Source organism: Myxocyprinus asiaticus, chromosome 24 (assembly GCF_019703515.2).
Source record: "Myxocyprinus asiaticus isolate MX2 ecotype Aquarium Trade chromosome 24, UBuf_Myxa_2, whole genome shotgun sequence".
Classification (NCBI taxonomy): Eukaryota; Metazoa; Chordata; class Actinopteri; order Cypriniformes; family Catostomidae; genus Myxocyprinus; species Myxocyprinus asiaticus.
The window spans coordinates 8,618,421-8,638,826 of NC_059367.1; the positions used below are offsets into that span (position 1 = coordinate 8,618,421).

General features: G+C 37.6%; 1 protein-coding gene across 1 annotated transcript; it reads right to left on the reverse strand.

Annotated features, from left to right (window-relative positions):
• Positions 1–775: 775 nt before the first annotated feature.
• On the reverse strand, positions 776–13,863 carry unc45b (unc-45 myosin chaperone B). The gene is made up of 20 exons (XM_051654075.1): positions 13,758–13,863; positions 12,579–12,749; positions 12,445–12,481; positions 12,143–12,318; positions 11,947–12,036; positions 11,341–11,508; positions 11,044–11,209; positions 10,075–10,245; positions 9,422–9,593; positions 5,991–6,291; positions 4,935–5,029; positions 3,617–3,758; positions 3,362–3,502; positions 3,108–3,235; positions 2,924–2,990; positions 2,711–2,824; positions 2,482–2,597; positions 2,204–2,321; positions 1,944–2,099; positions 776–1,395 (listed from the first exon to the last, which is right to left on the reverse strand). The coding sequence occupies exons 2-20, from the start codon at positions 12,747–12,749 to the stop codon at positions 1,132–1,134; spliced, it is 2,793 nt and encodes a 930-aa protein (XP_051510035.1). The 5' UTR covers positions 13,758–13,863; the 3' UTR covers positions 776–1,131.
• Positions 13,864–20,406: the final 6,543 nt, after the last annotated feature.

A 20,406-nucleotide genomic window follows, 5' to 3' on the forward strand; every position in this document is an offset into this window, starting at 1 on the left:
TCTTGTTTTAATAAATGGTCTTTTTGGACTGGAGAAAAAAAAATTGTGTTCTGAGAATGTTTTCAAAGAAAAATAAACTAATTTAACTCAAAAAATCAAGTTTGTTGACATTACATCATCATGGCAACAAAGTTGTAAAATCGGTTATAACTTTATAAGTGATTTTATCACACTAAAATATTGTTTATGTCTTGTGGCTAGACTTTTAAAATAGTGAGTATTTTAATGTTTACGGATTGGCCCCATTCACTTTCATTGTAAGTGCCTCACTGGAACCCAGATTTTTTCTTTTTTTAAAGAAAAATTAATGTGATTATTTTTTGTGGCAATCAATATTATATCACAAATGCTGTCGACTGAGCTTAACTTGTTTTGAACTTGGAATATTCCTTTTATAACATGTAGCTATAGACAATGCTTAAGAATGTTTCAATATTTTATTCTGTTTATAAATTGATAAACCAGAGGGTAACTGCTTGTCTCAACCAATGTGGTGGTCACTATGAACTTGCATTGTATGGAAAAGAGCTACATGAAGATTCTCTAAAATTTCTCCTTTTGTGTTCCTCAGATAGAAAACAAATAGCAGCATACACATTTGAAACAGCATGAGGGTGAGTAAAAATGTAATTAGGTAAATGTGTGTGTGGTTGTGAAATATATAAATGAAAAGTTACAAATGTTACTTCTCCCAATTTTTAGAAATAGATGTAACTGATAGTATTGTATGTCTTGTTTTTGATATGATAATAACAAAAGATTCCAGTCAATTTTTCTCCAAAAAAAAAACAAACGTTTTTATTTTATCTGTGAATCAAAATTTCACAAGTGCAAATACACTACATATGAAACAAGCATGTTAAATAAATACCAAATACAAGACCCTAATCAATCAAACAGCCACACAAACAGATACTCTGAAAAAAAAAATACTTTTTAAATTTAAAAAATGAAACATATTGCAAATGGTTTGCAGTCTTTCCACTTTCCCAGAAAGCAGACCATTCTCTTTTCTTCTAATGAGACATCACAATTATATATATATATATATATATATATATATATATATATATATATATATATATATATATATATATATATACTTTTTTTTTATTTTTTATTTTTTCAGATTTAATTGGAGAAAGGCTTTATTAGGCCACTATCCATGGCTCTAGACAGGCAGGAACGTGCTGTGTCAATAGCCTCCTGCTTTTTTGGATTGTCCTCTAGTTTTGCTACATATGTCAGGATTTCCAGCATTTCACTCTCTAACAGCTTCTTGGCTATTTGATCATCAGCTTCCAGCATGTTAAACACAGTCACAAGACCTCTGTGCTGAATTTGAGGGTTGTCATGGAGACACAATCTTTGCATGATCTCAAGCCACTGCCCAGTCTGTGGATGATAAAAGATAATAGCAGCAATTAATTAATTAATTGTTCATACAGTCATGCAACCTCTTGAAATCTTTCATTGTATATTGTATGCTATGATACAAATCATGTGTTTGGCCATAGAGTATTAGATTAGTCACTTACAAATACTATAGACTGAAATTATACAATGGTATTTGAACACTGCTCCATTCACTGATCACAATTCAGTATGTAAATGAATCCAGGAAAGAAAACCAGAATTGGAATTGTTGGTTAGATTTTGAATGGCAATCGACTATCAATGGAAGTCAATAGGAGATTTTTAAAACTCAATCATATTTGTATTTTGTTAAAAGAGTAAAAACTATGTACAAAAATAATAAATAAATAAATATAAAGAGATAGCACACATAAGGCTGAAATTATCTACAAAAAAGTTTGAATAGTGGTTGTGCGTTAATCTGTTTGGACAGAATTAATTGCAGAAGTTTCATACTTAGGGTTAGGGGTCTAGATCAAATCCTAACCAAAAACACATGGACATGTCAGTTGCTTAATGATACATACCACTTTAGTAATCTTAACAGCGAGTTTCTTCTGTGCGGCAGTGAGCATAGCCAGTGCACCCGCTGCGGCCTTCTGTAAATGCTCATCATCTTCACTACAGAGCAGAACAAGAAGCTTGAGTTTATCATTACCATCCTCCAGGTATCTGTCTTGGACCTGTCAAAATAAAGGAATCAAGTGAACATTTCCATCCATACATTTCTGAAAGCACTCAGCAAAATAATTTGACTAACAAAATGCCTTGAGTAGTAATTTAGTACCTCTTTGCAGCAAACTAGATTACACATGCACTCTGTGGCAGCTTGTCTGATTTGATCGTGTTCCTCAAACATGTAGTTCTCAATCTCTGGAAGAGCTTTTTCCTTCAGAATTTTCACTCTGTGGAAAAAGAGGTAAAGGTCTAGATTAGCATTTCCCAAAGGAAATACCAGTACATGACACCTTCTTTGCAATGTAAAGACGGCTATATATGATTATATTGATGCAAGAAAGAGATATCTCAATTCAGTATGTACTGAGTATCTTCTCCAGCACTCACCGAAGTTTGTCGTTAAAGGCAGCAAGATTTGTGAGACCCAGTAGAGCTTCAAAGTTTTCCATTCCATCTCGTTCTGTGTTTAGCAAGGAAACCAATGGTCGCACAACTTCATATACCTGTTATAGAGTGGAAGGACAAAATTAGACTTTCAGCTTTCCTGACAAACAATTTTGTCAGACTTGGCTCAACAGGCTTTCACAGCTGTAGAGACGTAAAAATGCTATCTTACCCTCTCGCCAGGGAAGGCAATTTCAGGGTTGGAGACGGCAGCGATCTTAGCTAGAGCATGACTGGCCTTTACTTTGCCTTTGTCAGTTCCTTCCAGGGCTAATGGAATCAAGGCCTGTTGCACATGGTAGCAGATAGCTTTAGTTTCACAAGAGTGAAAATGTTCTTAATTTAAGTATTAACAGGGTTTGTGTTCGGATCAATGGTCCCTTACCTTTCCTCCACCTTGGGCTACAATCGTGCCACGATCTTTAACATCTTCGGCCAATGCAAGGAACACTCTGTATGGGAGAAAAGAAGAAAGTATTAACTTCAAAAAAGGGCAAAAGGATAAGTGGAGAGTCATTACTGACATCATCAGGCCTCAGTGTGCTGTAGAACTTTATCTAGGGTCTTACCTTGCAAGCATCTCTTTAGACTGATCTGTCAGGATGGAATTATCAGCTTTGACCATGACAGTGAGAGCTGATGTGATTCCAGCTTTCAATAGCTTCTTCACTCGCCTTTCAATGAAGTCCTTCTTATCCTAAAGCACAAGAGAAAAACTTTAAAACCACATATCAGCTAATTTGCTGATGGATTATTGGCATGCAATTTTAAGCATTGGAAATTAATGGATAGATAGAGACAGACAGACAGATAGATAGATTACTTTAGGGTGCTGCTCAGGTACATGTTGTTTGGAGAACTTTGCTAGCTGTACTAGCTCAGGGATGATCTCTTTCTTTTCATAGCTGTTGGTGCAGTTGACCAGGGTGCAGGCTACAGCATACAGGATGGTCTTATCTCTTGACTATAAGAAAGAATGCATATGAACATGTATACGGATTAAAATAATTTGACATATTAGATAAGCCAAAAAACATGAGGTCAAAGTAATTCTGACTTTTCAAGCCATCTGTCAAACCTTAGCGAGTTCAAACATGGCCCTCAAGGACGGTTCATCCTCAACAAAGTCATCTTTCACATCAGCATCGTTGGTAAGATAAGCCAAACCTTCAATGGCCCATTTCCTGGTACGCACATCAAGCGTAGGGTTGCAGAGCCACCTGGAATATACCACATCAAAGGGGGTTTAAACCAGCTTTTCCAAAGATAGGTATCACCGTGATGAGCTTGATGGGAAAGTAAACTCAAGATGGTGGATTAAGCGAGATACATTTTTATTATAAATATACTTATTATCTATTCAGTACTAAAAAGCATAGATAAAAAATAGTTTATAATGGTAAAAACGGACTGTTCTATCAAAAATGTGTGCTATGCATATTTATGGTCATTAAACTATCGCATCATCCTCGTGCATCACCTGTATTGAAATCAGTTGCAAGTCACGTCTCCTGTGCACTGCCCGTGTGGACCACTATTTGAATGATGTGAGTAATTGCTACCTATGAAGAGTGTTCCAAATCTGTCTCTTATGAGGCTTCATTTCAGGTAGGATGCTGCCAAAGAAGACAGCTGCCTATGTAGGCAGCTCACTATATTTTGAAACAGACCCTATGAAATGCAGTAGGACCCCATTATGTCTGGATGGAACAATAACAAGTAATAGTGTTTTTTTGTTTGTTTTTTTTACTCCCCTTTTCTCCCGAATTTGGCATGCCCAATTCCCACTACACACTAGGTCCTCGTGGTGGCACGGTTACTCACCTCAATCTGGGTGGCGGAGTACAAGTCTCAGTTGCCTCCGATTCTGACACAGTACATGACACTGCGGAGACTCACAGAATGTGGAGGCTCATGCTATTCTCCGCGATCCATGCACAACTTACCACACACCCCATTGAGAGCAAGAACCACTCATCGCAACCATGAGGAGGTTACCCCATGTGACTCTACAATTTGGTTGATTAGGAGACCTGGCTGGAGTCACTCAGCACACCCTAGATTCAAACTTGCGACTCCAGGGGTGGAAATCAGCATCAATACTCGCTGAGCTACCCAGGCCCCCACAAGTAATAGTGTTTGAGAATATCTAATATTTGCTAACACTGGGATTCTTCTGAAGGACACACAGAGCAGAGGGTGCTACATACAGCAAGGAACTTGTTTTAATAAATTCTCTTTGTGGACTGGAGAATGTTTTTTTAGTACTGAGAAGGTTTTCAAAGAACAATAAAAAAAAAAAAGAAAAACTCATTTCACTCAAAAGATCAAGAAAAAATTGATTTCTTGTTATTGGACTCCTTTCAACCAACAGAAAAGTTGATTTGCATTCTCACTTTCTGCACTGCTTGGCCAGTTTCTCGGTGGAACCCTCAGCAAATTGTCTCATGCTGTAATCATCTCCTCCAGCAGATCCCAGCTTACATAGACCCTATGAAAAGAGATGGGATATTACATAAGGAACTGGTTTTTAGCCATTTTCAACACAGGAAATTTAAGTGGTACTTGCCCAGGCAAAACTCCCTCCACAATGCGATGTTTAGGGTTTGTTGTCATGTGATTGGGCTTTGCTATGCTATTGCTATGCAGTTGCTAGGGTGTTCTGGGTCGTCGCTAAGTGATTGCTTAACTTTCTGACCCAAGTCAAAAGAGCCCACCACCAAGTCTCTATAACATTACCTGTCCCTGTGGCTTGAGTTTCTCCTTTCATGTACAGTAAGTCTATGGGATTTATTTCAACCCCATCTCATGACAATCGTAATAATAGTACGAGATGATGAAATCGCATGAGTTAGCTCATAAAAAATTTACAACTTTTACTCCCATAGAGACAAATATACGAACCAAGCAGTGTTATTATAATTTGTCCTAAGTTTAACCCTTTTGTATTGCTTATATATGGAATGAGTGACCAAATTTGTCAGATGTTTCTTTTCTTAAAATAAAGTGTGGGATAGGATGCTAGCTAAAATGTGATGCCTGTATTGTATCAATTTTAAATCATATTTCTTGATTAGTTGTCTGTATGAAACTAAATTCCATACCTTTTCAGACATGCCAAGCCGTATGATATTTTACAATTTCACCATACATTTTATTACAAGTTGTCATGAGACTATGTTTGATTTTTTCACCTCATTACCACCTGCCAGACAAAAAACATATATCTGACTTGAGTGACTGCTTAGAAAAGTAAAAATACACCTCTCCTTAAAATGCGCACAATCTGAAGTATCATTCATGTCCGTAACACAAACAGTTACACACCAGTTAACATCAGTTTAGCGGTTTGTTTAAATCCTTACCTAGGCCACTAAATATATGAGCTGGACTCATGTAACCACTCATGAACATTATAAAGCAACCACAAATTGAGAAGCATGTCGGCTTACCACCAGGGATCTGATCTTGATCTTCTCATTCTTAGTTTTCTTGTACATCTCCTTCAACAGAGTTACACCATTGCTGATGAAGAACGAAGCTTTGCTTGTTTTGGTGGAAGCATGAATGAGGGCCTCTGCTGCCACCAACTGATCCACTTCACGTTCAGATCCACAAAGGGCCACCATCATCTCCATAACACCCTGACGACCCGCTAGGACGTTGCCCACATCGAAAGGCCCCTGTAGGAGTCCTGACAGAGTATTGATAGCATGGATGTTTTTGTCCATGTCATTGGGGTCAAACTTGCTCCTGTTGATGAAAACCAGGGACATTAATTATAGGATTTTTAAGCATTAACATATGCATATTCTGAGCAAACATATCTCACTTTCCTATTGGAAAGACCAGCAGGAATTTCCATGCTGGTCCAGACTGTTTTTTCTTTGTTTTTGTTTTTTTTGCTGGTCTTGTAATGGTCTAGCTAGTGGTTTAGATGTTCACCAGCAAATCTCAGCTGGTCAACCAGCATGGTCTCTCTCGTGAAGCTGCTAGTCTACCCAAACATAAATTTGGTATATGGCCATAAATGAACTATAAAAATGATCATTTATTTATTTGAGCTTAGCATATACTGTATGTATATATTCAAAATCCACAAGTATTTGTGAAAATATATGTTACATATATGAAAATGTTAATTTATGTAGTATTTTGAAATATGTGTTGTATATATGTAAAATGAGTTTTTATGTCAGTGAAAACCATATACTCTATGAACATTTATAGTATCAAATGTGTGTTTTGCATAAATTGCCATATACCAATTTATTGTATGGGCAGCTATGGTCACCAGCATTATGTTTTATTCAACATGGTTTTATGGCCAGTGTGGAAATGACCAAAATTCAGTCATGCAACTCTATGTGGCGCAAACTGATAGGTTCTTTGACTTGTCTGTTAGCCAATCGGCTCACTCACACGTGACATGTTGAGCCAATACATGTCACATGTTTATGTGTTATGCGTTTGTGCAGCTTCCCTCTTTGTTGGGGGATTATTTATGTCTGTTTGTGCAGCAGCATGTAACACATGCTCGATCAGGCCCGACTCCTGCCAGCTATGCTTGGGTAGGCTGGGAGAATTCATAGGTGGGCATTTGTGAATGCACTGTAAAAAAACTGTATCGCAATACTGCCAGACACATCATCAGAGGTGAGCTTCCCTCCCTCCAGGACATATATACCAGGCGGTGTGTGAAAAAAGCTCGGAGGATCATCAGAGACTCCAGCCACCTGAGCCAATGGCTGTTCTCACTGCTACCATCAGGCAGGCGGTATCGCAGCATCAGGACCCGCACCAGCCGACTCCATAACAGCTTCTTCCCCAAAGCAATCAGACTTTTGAACTCTTGATCTCTCATGATCAAAATACATCAGCACTGCACTTTATTAATCTTACACTGGACTGTCATAATTATATTCTCTCCTAACAACATACTGGCAACTGACTATCAACCGACAGCCTGAATGTCAATACAGCACAATACAACCTACTGTATATTTTATATATACTATTTTTATTGTATACTGTGTATTCTATATTGTGTGTATTGTATACTGTACATTGTATATTATTATTTGTATATTGTGTTGTGTGTAATTATGTGTATATTAGATATGTAAATTGTGTTGTGTAAATCTGATGTTTATTGTAAATTGGTATATGTCTCATCACTGTCATGACTGCTATGTTGCTCGGAACTGCACCCAAGACTTTCACCCACTGTTGCACTTGTGTATATGGTTGAGTGACAATAAAGGGATTTGATTTGATTTGAAAGGAAAAAAAAGGTCAGTATCGTGATACAGATACCACACGCATACATATGATAAAACGTCTTTTGGACAAGTGTATAATTTATTTTCATAATTGATTTAAGTCAAGGAATGAAATAACTAGCTCTGTAATTGCAATAATTACATTGCAAAGCCATTGAATAATCATTAAATGCTGCCCTGCTGAAAAGACCAGCTAAAGCCAGCTAAAACCAGCCATCCTTCTTATGCTGGCTTTCTTTTAGCTGGTCAGGCTGGTCATGCTGATCTTAGCTGGTCAGGCTGGTCAGGGTGATCTTAGTTGGTCAGGCTGGTCAGGATGGTCTTAGCTGGTCAGAGTGGTCTTAGCTGGTCTCCCAGCCTGACCAGCTAAAAAGTGTTCAAACCCCCTCTGAAACCTGCTAACTGACCAGCCTGGCTAGGCTGGGCGACCAGCTAAAAACCAGCCAGCCAGCTTAAGCTGGTTTTAGCTGGTCTTTTCAGCAGGGATATACAGCAGGGGTCTGCAATATTTTTTTACATGAAGTGACATTTTTAAATTCCCCTGTAAATCCCTGTGCCAAACCTCCTCCAAAAATAAAAAGAGAAAAAGACAGATAGATAGACAGACAGACAGAAAAACAGACTAAAACAACTTTTATAAGGTTACTAAAATGGAGTATTCATCTCATGTGAGTGATCGATTTTATACATATATTTTAAAATGACTATTGATTTCATTGAGTAAACATTTGCAATGAGGAAAACAATGACTGAGTGCACCTTTAATTATGCTGATTTGAGAGTCACCGTCTTGTGCGTGTGGTACGTCAAGGACCACGTATGCCAGTTTGATAATCTCAGCTGTAACTATTTATTAACACCAGGCTATGTCTATAATTGGCATAACATGGTGTAATTGTTAAGATCATAAGGCCCACTACACCTATATTTTACACGTATTCCCCATATTAAAAATATAAGATATTTGATGAGCGGGAAGAGGGAGCCTGTGGTACATTAATATAAGCCACATAGTCACTGCTAGAGACACCACCAGGCTTCTTTATGGGCACTAAATCCTATGCACTGCACAAAAATATCTCGTATTACTGTTCTCACTCACGTGACGGCCCTGACTCTCTGGTTTGCAGCAGCTGCTTCTTGAGTGTCTCGTTGCTTTCGGCCAATGACAAAAATAAAATAATACTACAAATTTCTGGTGCTATTTTGTGATTGGTTGGGGCGGTCTACAGCCCACCCTCAATGTTTGCAACACATAGCCCGCCCCCAAATTGCTTTTAACCAATGCTCAAATCGTAAATGTTTGATTGGGTGGGCAAGACTCACGTTTGGGTGGGCTCAGCCCAACCCTGCCCATGCCTACATCAAGCCGCATGCTCGATGCAGCATGATTTGTATTTTGTCTTATTGTTCAGCAGCAGCAGCATGTCCACATGCTAACTCGGTATGAATGTGTTTTTCTAGCAGTAGCAAGTCTCTGTACTTGCTCTGCAACAGCAGTAGTGTAGCAGATCTAGTCCACCAAGACCAATATCCTATATATATGTCATACCCACATTCACACACTAAATCTTTCCAATAGTTGGCATGATTGAACTTACTTAATGTAGTCATCACAGATATCTCTGAAGTTATCTCTCTCAGGGTCACAACGCAAGTCATCGTAAAGCATGTTGAGGAGAACGCTGGCAATTAGCTGTGTGTTTTCCGTCAATGGCAACTGATCTGGCAAATCTGGAACCTGACCACAAACCTTCAGAATCTTTTTCAGGCCTGTTTTTGAGACATTCACATGAAAACCATTTATAAACAGGAATGTTCTCAGGTTTTCTTAAACTTTTGCTTCAAAATACACTACCAAAAGTTTGGACACACTTTGGATCAATATATGTTCCTCGTGATTTAAAAAATCTTTTCATCGAAGGGCTTATGTTTAAATGCTATATAGACACATATTAAGTGTGCCTATGTATGAATTTTTTACCAAACCATTTATTCATTTTTTTATTTTATTTTAATATTTTATAAAATTTGTTTTATACTTAAATACTTGAAATTATTGTAGACACATATAAAGTGTGCCTAAGTATGAATTTCTTTACAAGTTTTATTTGTTTTAGTTTAGTAATCATAAATAGTAATAATAAACAATCCGTAGGTGTGTCTGAACTTTTGACCGGAATTGCTGCATGAACTCGGTAACACCAATTTGTTTTGGCTCATGTTAATTATGCCATATTGGTGAATGACCTACCATGGTCAATTGTGAAAAGGCTCCTAGAGTTGTCAGTATCTTTCTTATTTTTTCTTGGCACATTTCTTGTCAGGAGGTTCAGAGCTTGGTCTCGGCCATGTCCTGACACTTTCTTGCTCGCGACCATCTCCAGTAAGGCGAGTAAGATATCCTTCAAATCCTTACTGGAGTCTGCCAGTCACCAGATAGGAGCAAAAAAAGATCAGCATTGAGTGTACACTTTTAATGGTCTGTTTAAAAGGATAGTTCACCCAAAAATTTTAATTCTGTTATCATTTACTCACCCTCATGCCATCCCAGATGTGTGTGACTTTCTTTCATCTGCAGAACACAAACAAAGTTTTAGAAGAATATCTCAGCTCTGTAGGTCCATACAATGAAAGTGAATGGTGACCAGACGTTTCAAGCTCCAAAAATCACATAAAGGCAGCATAAAAGTAATCCATATGACACCAGTGGTTAAATCCATATCTTCAGAAGTGATATAATAGGTGTGGGTGAGAAACAGATAAATATGTAAGTCATTTTATTTACTGTAAATCTCCATGTTCACTTTCACATTCTGAAAGTGGAAGTGGAGATTTATAGTAAAAATGGATTGAAATATTGATCTGTTTCTCACCCAAAGTGATAGCATCGCTTCAGAAGACTTCAGAAGATATATTAAACCACTGGAGTCTTATGGATTATTTTTATGCTGCCTTTATGTGATTTGTGGAGCTTCAAATGTTTGGTCACGATTCACTTGTATTGTATGGACCTATAGAGCTGAGATATTCTTCTGAAAACTTTGTTTGTGTTCTGCAGAAGAAAGAAAGTTATACATATCTGGGATGGCATGAGGGTGAGTAAATGATGACAGAATAAAAATTTTTGGGTGAACAATCCTTTCATAAATGGAGTCAATGGCAAATCCATTCAATTATCACACTCTGAATGCCCATTTTTGTTCACATGCCATTCTCTTACCAAGCACGAGAGCCTCTTCTTTGCCATAAATTCTCTTGTCCGCTCCGGCTAGGGAGTCATTGATGCACTGGAACAGGTTTGCAGTTGCCAAAGCAATCTCCTCGTTGTCCACAGCCATGATGCTGCACAGTTTGTTCAGTCCCACCATGTGAAGGATGGCAGTTGCCTTTAGAACCACAATAAAACAAATACATACTATATAAATGACTACAAATGCAGAGAAAATGGAAGAACTTGCAGTTTCTACTGAGGTTTAACACAACAGTATGGTGTCATCAGTCTACAGCAGTTCCTCACCCTTGCTCTGTGGCCAGTGCACATTCCTGACAGAGTCCGAATGGCAGCCAGAATCATCTCGGGTTTTCCAGTGTCAATCAGCTGCACTAGTAAGGGCACACCGTTGTTCTGGAATATTCTCTCTGCACCCGCGTCTTCTCTGGCCAGGACTATCAGGTTGTTGGCAGCCTAGTGGAACCAACCATGAAGTTCAGTTTCACTGGGAAATTTGTGAGTGCATTTTACATTCATTGGAAACATTTTACAATAAGGTTCCATTTATTAGCATTAGTTAATTCATTAATGAACAAACAATTAACAATATATTTTTTGCATAATTTATTAATCTTTGTTAATGTCAGTTAATATATTTTTTTTATTGTTAGTTCACGTTAGTTCATAGTGCATTAACTAATGTTAACAAATACAACTTTTGATTTTATAAATGTATTACTATATGTTGAAATTAAAATTAAGATTAATAAATGCTTTATAAGTATTGTTCATTGTTAGTTCATGTTAATTCATGTTAACAATTGAAACCTTATTGTAAAGTGTGTTACCAATTCATTTAGTTTTCGAGCTTTTCAGTTATAGACTAATCGCACAGGGGTTGGGGGTTCAAACCTTTTCTCTTTTTTCCTTATCTGATTCATCTGAAAATAGGATGTCAAACATATTCTGCACTCTGGAATCTGTCGAGAAGGATGTTTTCAGCTGTGAGAAAATAAGATATTCTCTTTAGAAAATCAAATGTATGGTTACAGAAGATAAGAGTGTTTAAACAACTGCAACCAATTTGATCTTGATAAACAATCCCCACCTTCTGTTGAATCTCAGCTCCAAGTCTTCTGAGGGTCTCCAGAAAAGTCTTATTTTTAGGCTCTATTGTTGCACATCTCTGGACGTCTTTAAAAGCCATGTCAAGTTTGCCAAGCTTCTCAAGAGCTTGACATCTTCTGTACAGAGCTTTGATGTCTGCAGCATCCACATCGATAGCTGAAATTTGCAATATTACATGATAAAGCTTTTAAATAGTAATGACAGTTTGAAGTCAGGGCTGAAAACATTCAAAATTAAACAAAAAAAGAATGCGGATGTAATTCATCTACAAATCAGACAAACCTTTAGTGGCATCTGATGCTGCATTGTTATAGTTTTCCTGGAAAACGAGATAATAAATGGAATGTGACATGCAGAAAGACATTATGTGTTTTATATAGACTTGTATTGTTTACATTATGTATGAAGATTCATACCTTTTTCAGGAAACAGGCTGATCTGTTCCTATAAATGACAGCCAGTGTTTTCTTGTCTTTGCAAGTCTTTAGGGCTTTAGTGTAGCACTCAATGGCTTTATCGATTTCTCCTGCCTGGAAATGTTTGTTACCTTCTTCCTTTAACTGGACTGGAACTTCCATTTCGCCCATCTAACACAGAATGTTAAAATTAATCAAGTGAAGGATCAACAACAAGGAACTGTCAATAAACTAGTTAATTTAGCTTTCAGACAGAACAGTTGGGTTCAAATGGCTGAGACCACATTGAAAATCTGTTTTTTTTTTCCTTCAAGTTAACCCTGGACAAAAATGTAAAGTTTTAGTATTTTTAAAGGTTATGACTGAAAATAAAGAAGAAGAACTCTATGTCTAGGTCATTAATCAATTGTAGGCACATTTTTGACATTAACTATGTCAGATCTATTGTACAAATGTTCACATTTCCTTGCTTCCATTGAAGCACACAAGATACTCTTTGATCTTTATTCTCAAAGCAGGCATCCCAGCATGGATCATCAACTGCTGTTATTAAGGCAAAAGGAGGGCAAATCATAGGCCTACTAAGGAAATCTTAAAATGCAAGTAAATTTGTCAATTAAACTTTTCAATCAAATTGTTATGTTGCTAATATAATAAAATAATTTGATTAAATTTAAAAAGAATGCAATTTAAAAGCATTTTCACTAGGGGTCTCAGACTTTTGGACCCCGCTTTATGTGAAAATGTACACAGCAGGGTACAGATCTTAAAAATAGCAGCATTTTCCCCTTTAAAACCAAACAACACTTGTGCAAGTCATGAATATGAATTAATTACAAACCTTACATCCAAACACATTCTTTGCAACATTTTTCAATCATAATATAAATTCAATACTTTATGTACTATTCTCACACTTACCATTCAGGTGCCACTTTTCAAAATGTTTTCAAGCAAATAGTCAAGCACGTTACCTCCAACTCTAAATGTCTGACCTCACGCCTTATTTGGGCAACAATGTGGCCCCCTGAGGGGTCCTACCTCCACAATATTGAATAGAGTGGATGGCAACCTCTTTACCTATAGATAAGATATAATCTCCAATCCATCCACTACAACTCTACAGATTACACATACAAAAACAAGCAATCCTGCATGCATGCTATTATAGTTACCTACCTTCTTTGAAGTGAGTTCTCTTTCTTTGTTCTAGAGAAGAGTCTGTTGTTTAACAGTGTAGTTGTGGTGCTTCTTGACGTTTTGTTTTATCAGTTGTAACAGCCCCCAAAGAGTCACTTATTTATATCTTGCAAAAGGGGGGGCACATACCAGGATAATGGGTGGAACCATTTTTATTGTGAGGGGGTGGAACAGTTTACACGCACCCCACCTGTTGATAAACTAATGCATAATAATGCAAATAACTAAATGAGATTATATATTTTATACATTTTACTATGCCATGCAATTCTATTGGATTATTGCTGTAATGGTATATGAATTATAAAATGCTGTTATTTGGTAATCCCTTATATCAGTGGAATGGACTGTCTCTGATATGGTCTATTTAGGGAGAGGGTATGACAGCTGAGAAATCAGTAGCAAATGTCCAAACCCACCCATTTGGCGGGGGGCAGGGGTGGTGGTGGCTTCCAACAGCTGGTGTAGTGGAGGCCTGACTGGTAGTTTCTAGAATGGAAGAGCTCTCGAAGACCGGAGTGAAGTGGGGGAAAGTTCTACGATCAAAACGTCCTGCAATCTTGTGGGTCTGTCCTGTTTGGTCAGTGTTATTGTGGTATGTATTTAGTCTCGACATACCATGAATAATGTTTAAAGTGCTGACTGGTCTCAACAACTCCATCACAAACAAAAATAGTAGTTTATTGGTGCCTCTCGCTAATTGTCAAAATTTTGGTAACACTTTACAATGAGATTATATTTGTTAACAATAGTAAATGCGTTAGATATAATAAACTAACAGTATACAGTGTTTTAATACAGCATTTATTAACATGTTTACGTTAGTCTTTAAAAATATAATTGTTCTTTGTTAGTTCAGAATGCATTAACTTACGTTAACATTTTAAATGTTAAAAATGTATTATATTGAAATTTATATTTACCAAGATTACTATGTGCTCTAAAAGAAGGCTATTGTTTATTGTTAGTTTATATTAAAGGAATATTCTGGGTTCAATACAAGTTAACCACAATCGACAGCATTTGTGGCATAATATTGATTACCAAAAAAAAAAAAAAAAAGATTTAGTCTCGTCCCTCCTTTTCTTTAAAAAAAGCAAAAATCAAGGTTACAGTGAGGCACTTACAATGGAAGTGAGTGGGTGTAACGTATGCTGGAACTGCTGACAATGATGGCAATGACGAAGACGATGATGAGATGAAGAACCCAAGTGCAGTTTATTAAATATAACCAATAAACCCTAACTACAAATGTGAAACGTGAAACATAAACATGAACTTGACTATGACTTGACTACAAACATGGCTTGACTATAAACATACACATTCACATTCAATACTCGACAACTACACAATGGAAAACATGAGGCTTAAATACAAGACATGGGAGAACATAAACCAATGAACAAACAGAACTCATAACAAGCTAATTAAACAATAAACCAATGAAAACATGACACATGAACATGGAGGGAAAACAGAAATCACATGACTAGGGAAACAGGAACACATGACATGAAACAGGAACTAGAATTTCAAAATAAAAGACATGAATCAACAAAATACACCTGACATATCCCCCCCACTAAGGGGTGGCTCCTGACACCCCAACACATAAACAAAACACGTAAAACATGACATAATTTCAAAGTTCTGTAGGGAGCTGGGGGGAGGGTGTGTCTTGAGGTGTGGGGCGTTGCATGGCGAGAAAGGGCGAGGGGCATGGGACCAAGGCAAAGTCCGTGGGGGGTGGAGCCATGAGAGGCTCAAGGGGCGGAGCCATGGAAGGCGGAGCCGTGAGAGGCTCGAGGGGCGGAGCCATGGAACATGGTGCCCGGAGAGTAGCCAAAGACTCGAAGGGCCAGGGTGGAGCCGATGGCAGGGAGGACCAAGGCGGTGCTGGAGGCTCGGAGGAGCAAGGCGGAGCTGAGGGATCGGAAGACTGAGGTGGAGCCGGTGGGACTGAGGACCAAGGTGGAGCCGTAGGGAAGGAGGTCTCCGGTGAAGCTGACAGATCGGAGGGACGAGGCGCAGCCAGAGGATCGGAGAGCCAAAGTGGAGCCAGGTGACTGACAGACCAAGGAGGAGCCGGAGGGACGAGGGACCCGGGCACAGCCGACAGGCTGAAGGACCGTAGTGGAGCCGAGGGAACGCCGAGCTGAGGCAATGTCGAGGGACTGACAGGCCAAGGCGAAGTCCAGGGCTCGGAGGGTCCAGGCGGGATCGGAGGGCCGAAAGTTCCCTTTGCCTGCTCAGGAGAACTAAGGGTGGGTATAAGGGTGGGAACCATCTCCAGGTCCCACTGCTCAGGTGTGGCTGTGACATGGCATGGAGCAGGCTGAGACGTTGCTGTGACGTGGAACTCTGGCTCGGCGGCGGCCATGACGTGGAACTCTGGCTTGGCATCCGCCTCCCCCACAGTGAACGTGGAACCGATGATCCGTAGGGCGAGGTCGATATATTGAACCAGGCTGAGGGAACTGCGACCGCCAGGCATCAAAAAAGAAATGGACTCATTCAATCCAAATCTGAAACAGTCTTTGAGGGCAACCTCATTAAAGTCCACCTGGCAGGCTACACCGCAGAAGTCCTCGACATAGTCCTCCAGGGGACGATTGCCCTGATGAAGGCGCAGAAGTAAAACTGCTGGGTTCATGGGTGGTCTAGTATTCTGTAATGTATGCTGGAACTGCTGACAATGATGGCAATAACGAAGACGATGATGAGATGAAGAACCCAAGTGCAGTTTATTAAATATAACCAATAAACCTTAACTACAAACGTGAAACATGAACATGAACATGAACTTGACTATGACTATGACTATGACTATGACTATGACTATGACTATGACTATGACTATGACTATGACTACAAACATGGCTTGACTATAAACATACACATTCACATTCAATACTCGACAACTACACAATGGAAAACATGAGGCTTAAATACAAGACATGGGAGAACATAAACCAATGAACAAACAGAACTCATAACAAGCTAATTAAACAATAAACCAATGAAAACATGACACATGAACATGGAGGGAAAACAGAAATCACATGACTAGGGAAACAGGAACACATGACATGAAACAGGAACTAGAATTTCAAAATAAAAGACATGAATCAACAAAATACACCTGACAGTGGGGCAAATTCTTCTGTTAAAACTTGTATTATTTGAGCTGTAAGTTGTTTAAAATGTCATTTTTGTAAAATTGGCTATAACTTTACAGAGAAAAGGTTAGTAAGTGATTTTATCAAACTAAAATCATGTTTACACACATATTGTTTACATCTTGCGACTATATTTTTTAAACAGTGAGTATTTTAATGTTTACTGATTAGCCCCATTCACTACCATTGTAAGTGCCTCTCTATAAGCCACACTTTTGCTTTTTTTTTAAAGAAAAGGAGAGTCAAGTCAAAAATAATTTTTGTGGTAATCAATATTTTGCCACAAATGCTGTCAACTGAGTTTAAATTGAATTGAACCCAAAATATTCCTTTAAACACCTTATAATGTTTTCCTTTATCAGGGTAAGGTCATAAACGATTCAACACAGATTGGTTTTTGCCCATTATTCCAAATTTGCATTGGATGTAAACACCTTTACTACAAATGTGCACAAGTGTTGTGCAGACTGCACTGTAAATGCGGTTCCCTTACAAGTCAGTCACTTTCACGCTGCGGCAGTAGCTGATGCTGTGGGAGCTCCTCCTAAGGGCGGTGGCCTTGAAACCCTTTACCATCATGGCAATTTGATTGGCTGGTGATGCTTGGTGCTCTGTCCTATGCTTTCCTCATTGTGGGCATAAAAGCCTGAGCCCTGCACCACACCATCAGAATTTTACTCTTTCAGGGTCACAGACAGATCTTTCATGCTCTGGAACCCTAGTGAGTAGAGCTCCTTCTTCTCCCTGTGTGCTCCAGCAAAAACCATACACTTAAAACACTTTCATGTTTATTTAAATTGTGTTATACTGAGTATATTGAACAAGCTAAAAGAATTTTGCAGAAAGAACGTCTTTTTAAAGATGGAAATGTTTCAGTGTTTTCCACCTTGTGAGTGATATATCCCTCTGTCAGACAGGCAATAGTGCTGTCTTTAAAGCCTGGGCCGAGCTCATGCTGAAGCAGCGCTTGCGGTCTGATTTTGTTAACTGTGAATGCATGAAACTCTGAGCACTTTCATTGAGAAAGTTGAAACCGGTCCCCCTACCTTGCACTTCATTTCTTCTGTGCCTTCCAAGGGACCACATGAAGGAGGTGTGAGAGGACGGGATTTAGGGGATGGAAATTATGAGGAGGATTTGTCGCCGACACATGCCTTGCGCACCTCTGCTCCTCCATATACAGCATCTTCGAGCTTTCGCCTGTGATGACCTATCTTTACGATCGATGCGCATGGTTCTGTAACATTTGGCGATGAGAACTATGAGGAAGATGATATATTGCTTGAGGCCTCTAATGCTGAGACCTAGCTGGTGTAATCATTCATTACATCCCTAGGGCTGTTCTTTCCCGAGCTGCACGACCAACTGGTGAAGACATGGCCGGTAAAGACCCGGTTCCCAGTGTGAACTGCCTTTGGATCTTTTTTTTATTATGCCTTGTTGTGGTTTTTGTTGTAACTTTTAGTAGCTTGATTTATAATGAGTTATTTTTTTTGTGTATCTAAAATGGTTTATCACCATTGTTAAGTTCTCACCCTGTGTAATCAATGTTAGGAAACAAATCACCCAGTAGATGGTGTTGTGTTAAAGGGATAATTCATCCAAAAAAAGAAAATTCCCTCAGCATTTACTCACCTTCATGCCATCCCAGATGTGTTTTACTTACTTTCATATGATCCAGACATGGATTAAACCACTGGAGTCTTATGGATTATACTTTTATGCTGCTTTATATACTTTTTGGACCTTCAAAGTTCTGGTCACCATTCAATACATGCATTGTATGGGCATACAGAGCAGAGATATTCTTAGAAAAATCTTCGTTTGTGTTCAGCAGAAGAAAGAAATTCATACACATCTGGGATGGCATGAGGGTGAGTAAATGATGAGAGAATTTTCATTTTTGGGTGAACTATCACTTTAATACTTGGTAAGCCTTGATTTATAGGCTGATGTCAATACAAGAAGAGAATCAAGTTCTAGACTGTTCTTTATACATGTGTAGCGCAGAGATAAAGGAAACATTAGCAAAACTACACTATCACTACTCCAACTTTTCAACTAAACAAGGACATGAAATTCAGACAAACACAGTGGTTATTTAATAATGATTTAATAAATTATGGCCTCAAAACAAATAAAGGTGCAATATAATATTCAAAAGACATTTCTGACACCGTATTTAAAATCATAGAAGCATACTAGCATCTAAGATCAAGCAATCAATTTGACAACTTCAGAAATAAGGACCTCCTGAGAGAATGCATATGTATGTATAAAACTCTCCCTGCCCCACATTAAGACTTTCTTCTTATCTGCATTTTAGCACAAAACAGTTCTGGCATCTATCAAAACTGTAGAGTTGCACTGCAAAAATAATTTTCTTATTCAATATTTTTGTCTTGTATTCCAGTAAAAATATCTAAACATTCTTAAAACAATATAAATTTACTTGAGAAGCAAAATTGTGTAAGATAATAAGACTTGTTTTCAGTGAATATACTGTATCTTCAATAATAGGCAATTGGGTTTTTCTTAATTTAACCATAAACCTCATTACATTTTGTTACATTCATGCTAAACACAAGAAAAAATAAATAAAAATAAATAATAATAATAATAATAATAATTAATAATTAAAGATATATTCTCTGAAAACAACTCACAATATCTTTTTTCTTCTTAAGTAAATGTATTTTTTTATAAGGATGTTAAGATATTTTATTATAAACAAGACAAAAATATTGATAAAGATTTTTTTTAATTACATATATATATATATATATACACTACCGGTCAAAAGTTTTGAAACACACTCATTCTTTATTATAATTTTTTTCTTCACATTTTAAAATAATAGTAAAGTCATCAAAACTATGGAATAACATAAATGGAACTATGGGAATTATGTTGTGACTAAACAAAATCCAATATAAATCAAAACTGTGTTATATTTTAGCATCTTCAAAGTAGTCACCCTTCGCCTAGAATTTGCAGACATGTACTCTTGACATTTTCTCAACTAACTTCTTGAGGTATCACCCTGGGATGATTTTTAAACAGTATTGAAGGAGTTCCCATCTATGTTGGGCACTTATTGGCTGCTTTTCTTTATTATTTAGTCCAAGTCATCAATTTCCAAAACCTTTTTTTTTTTAATTAAATTTTAGTTTTATAATGAAATAAATTAATATGGTGGCACAAATATATTTTTGTCTACAGAACTAATTTCAAACATTTAAGCATACGCCTTCAGATCAAAAGATTTTTAAGATCAAGTGAAACATTTCAGTCAAGTGTTTCAAAACTTTTGACTGGTAGTGTGTGTGTGTGTGTGTGTTATATATATATATATATATATATATATATATATATATATATATATATATATACACAATAATAATTAAAAAAATCTTAATCAATATTAAAATCTTAATTATATATAT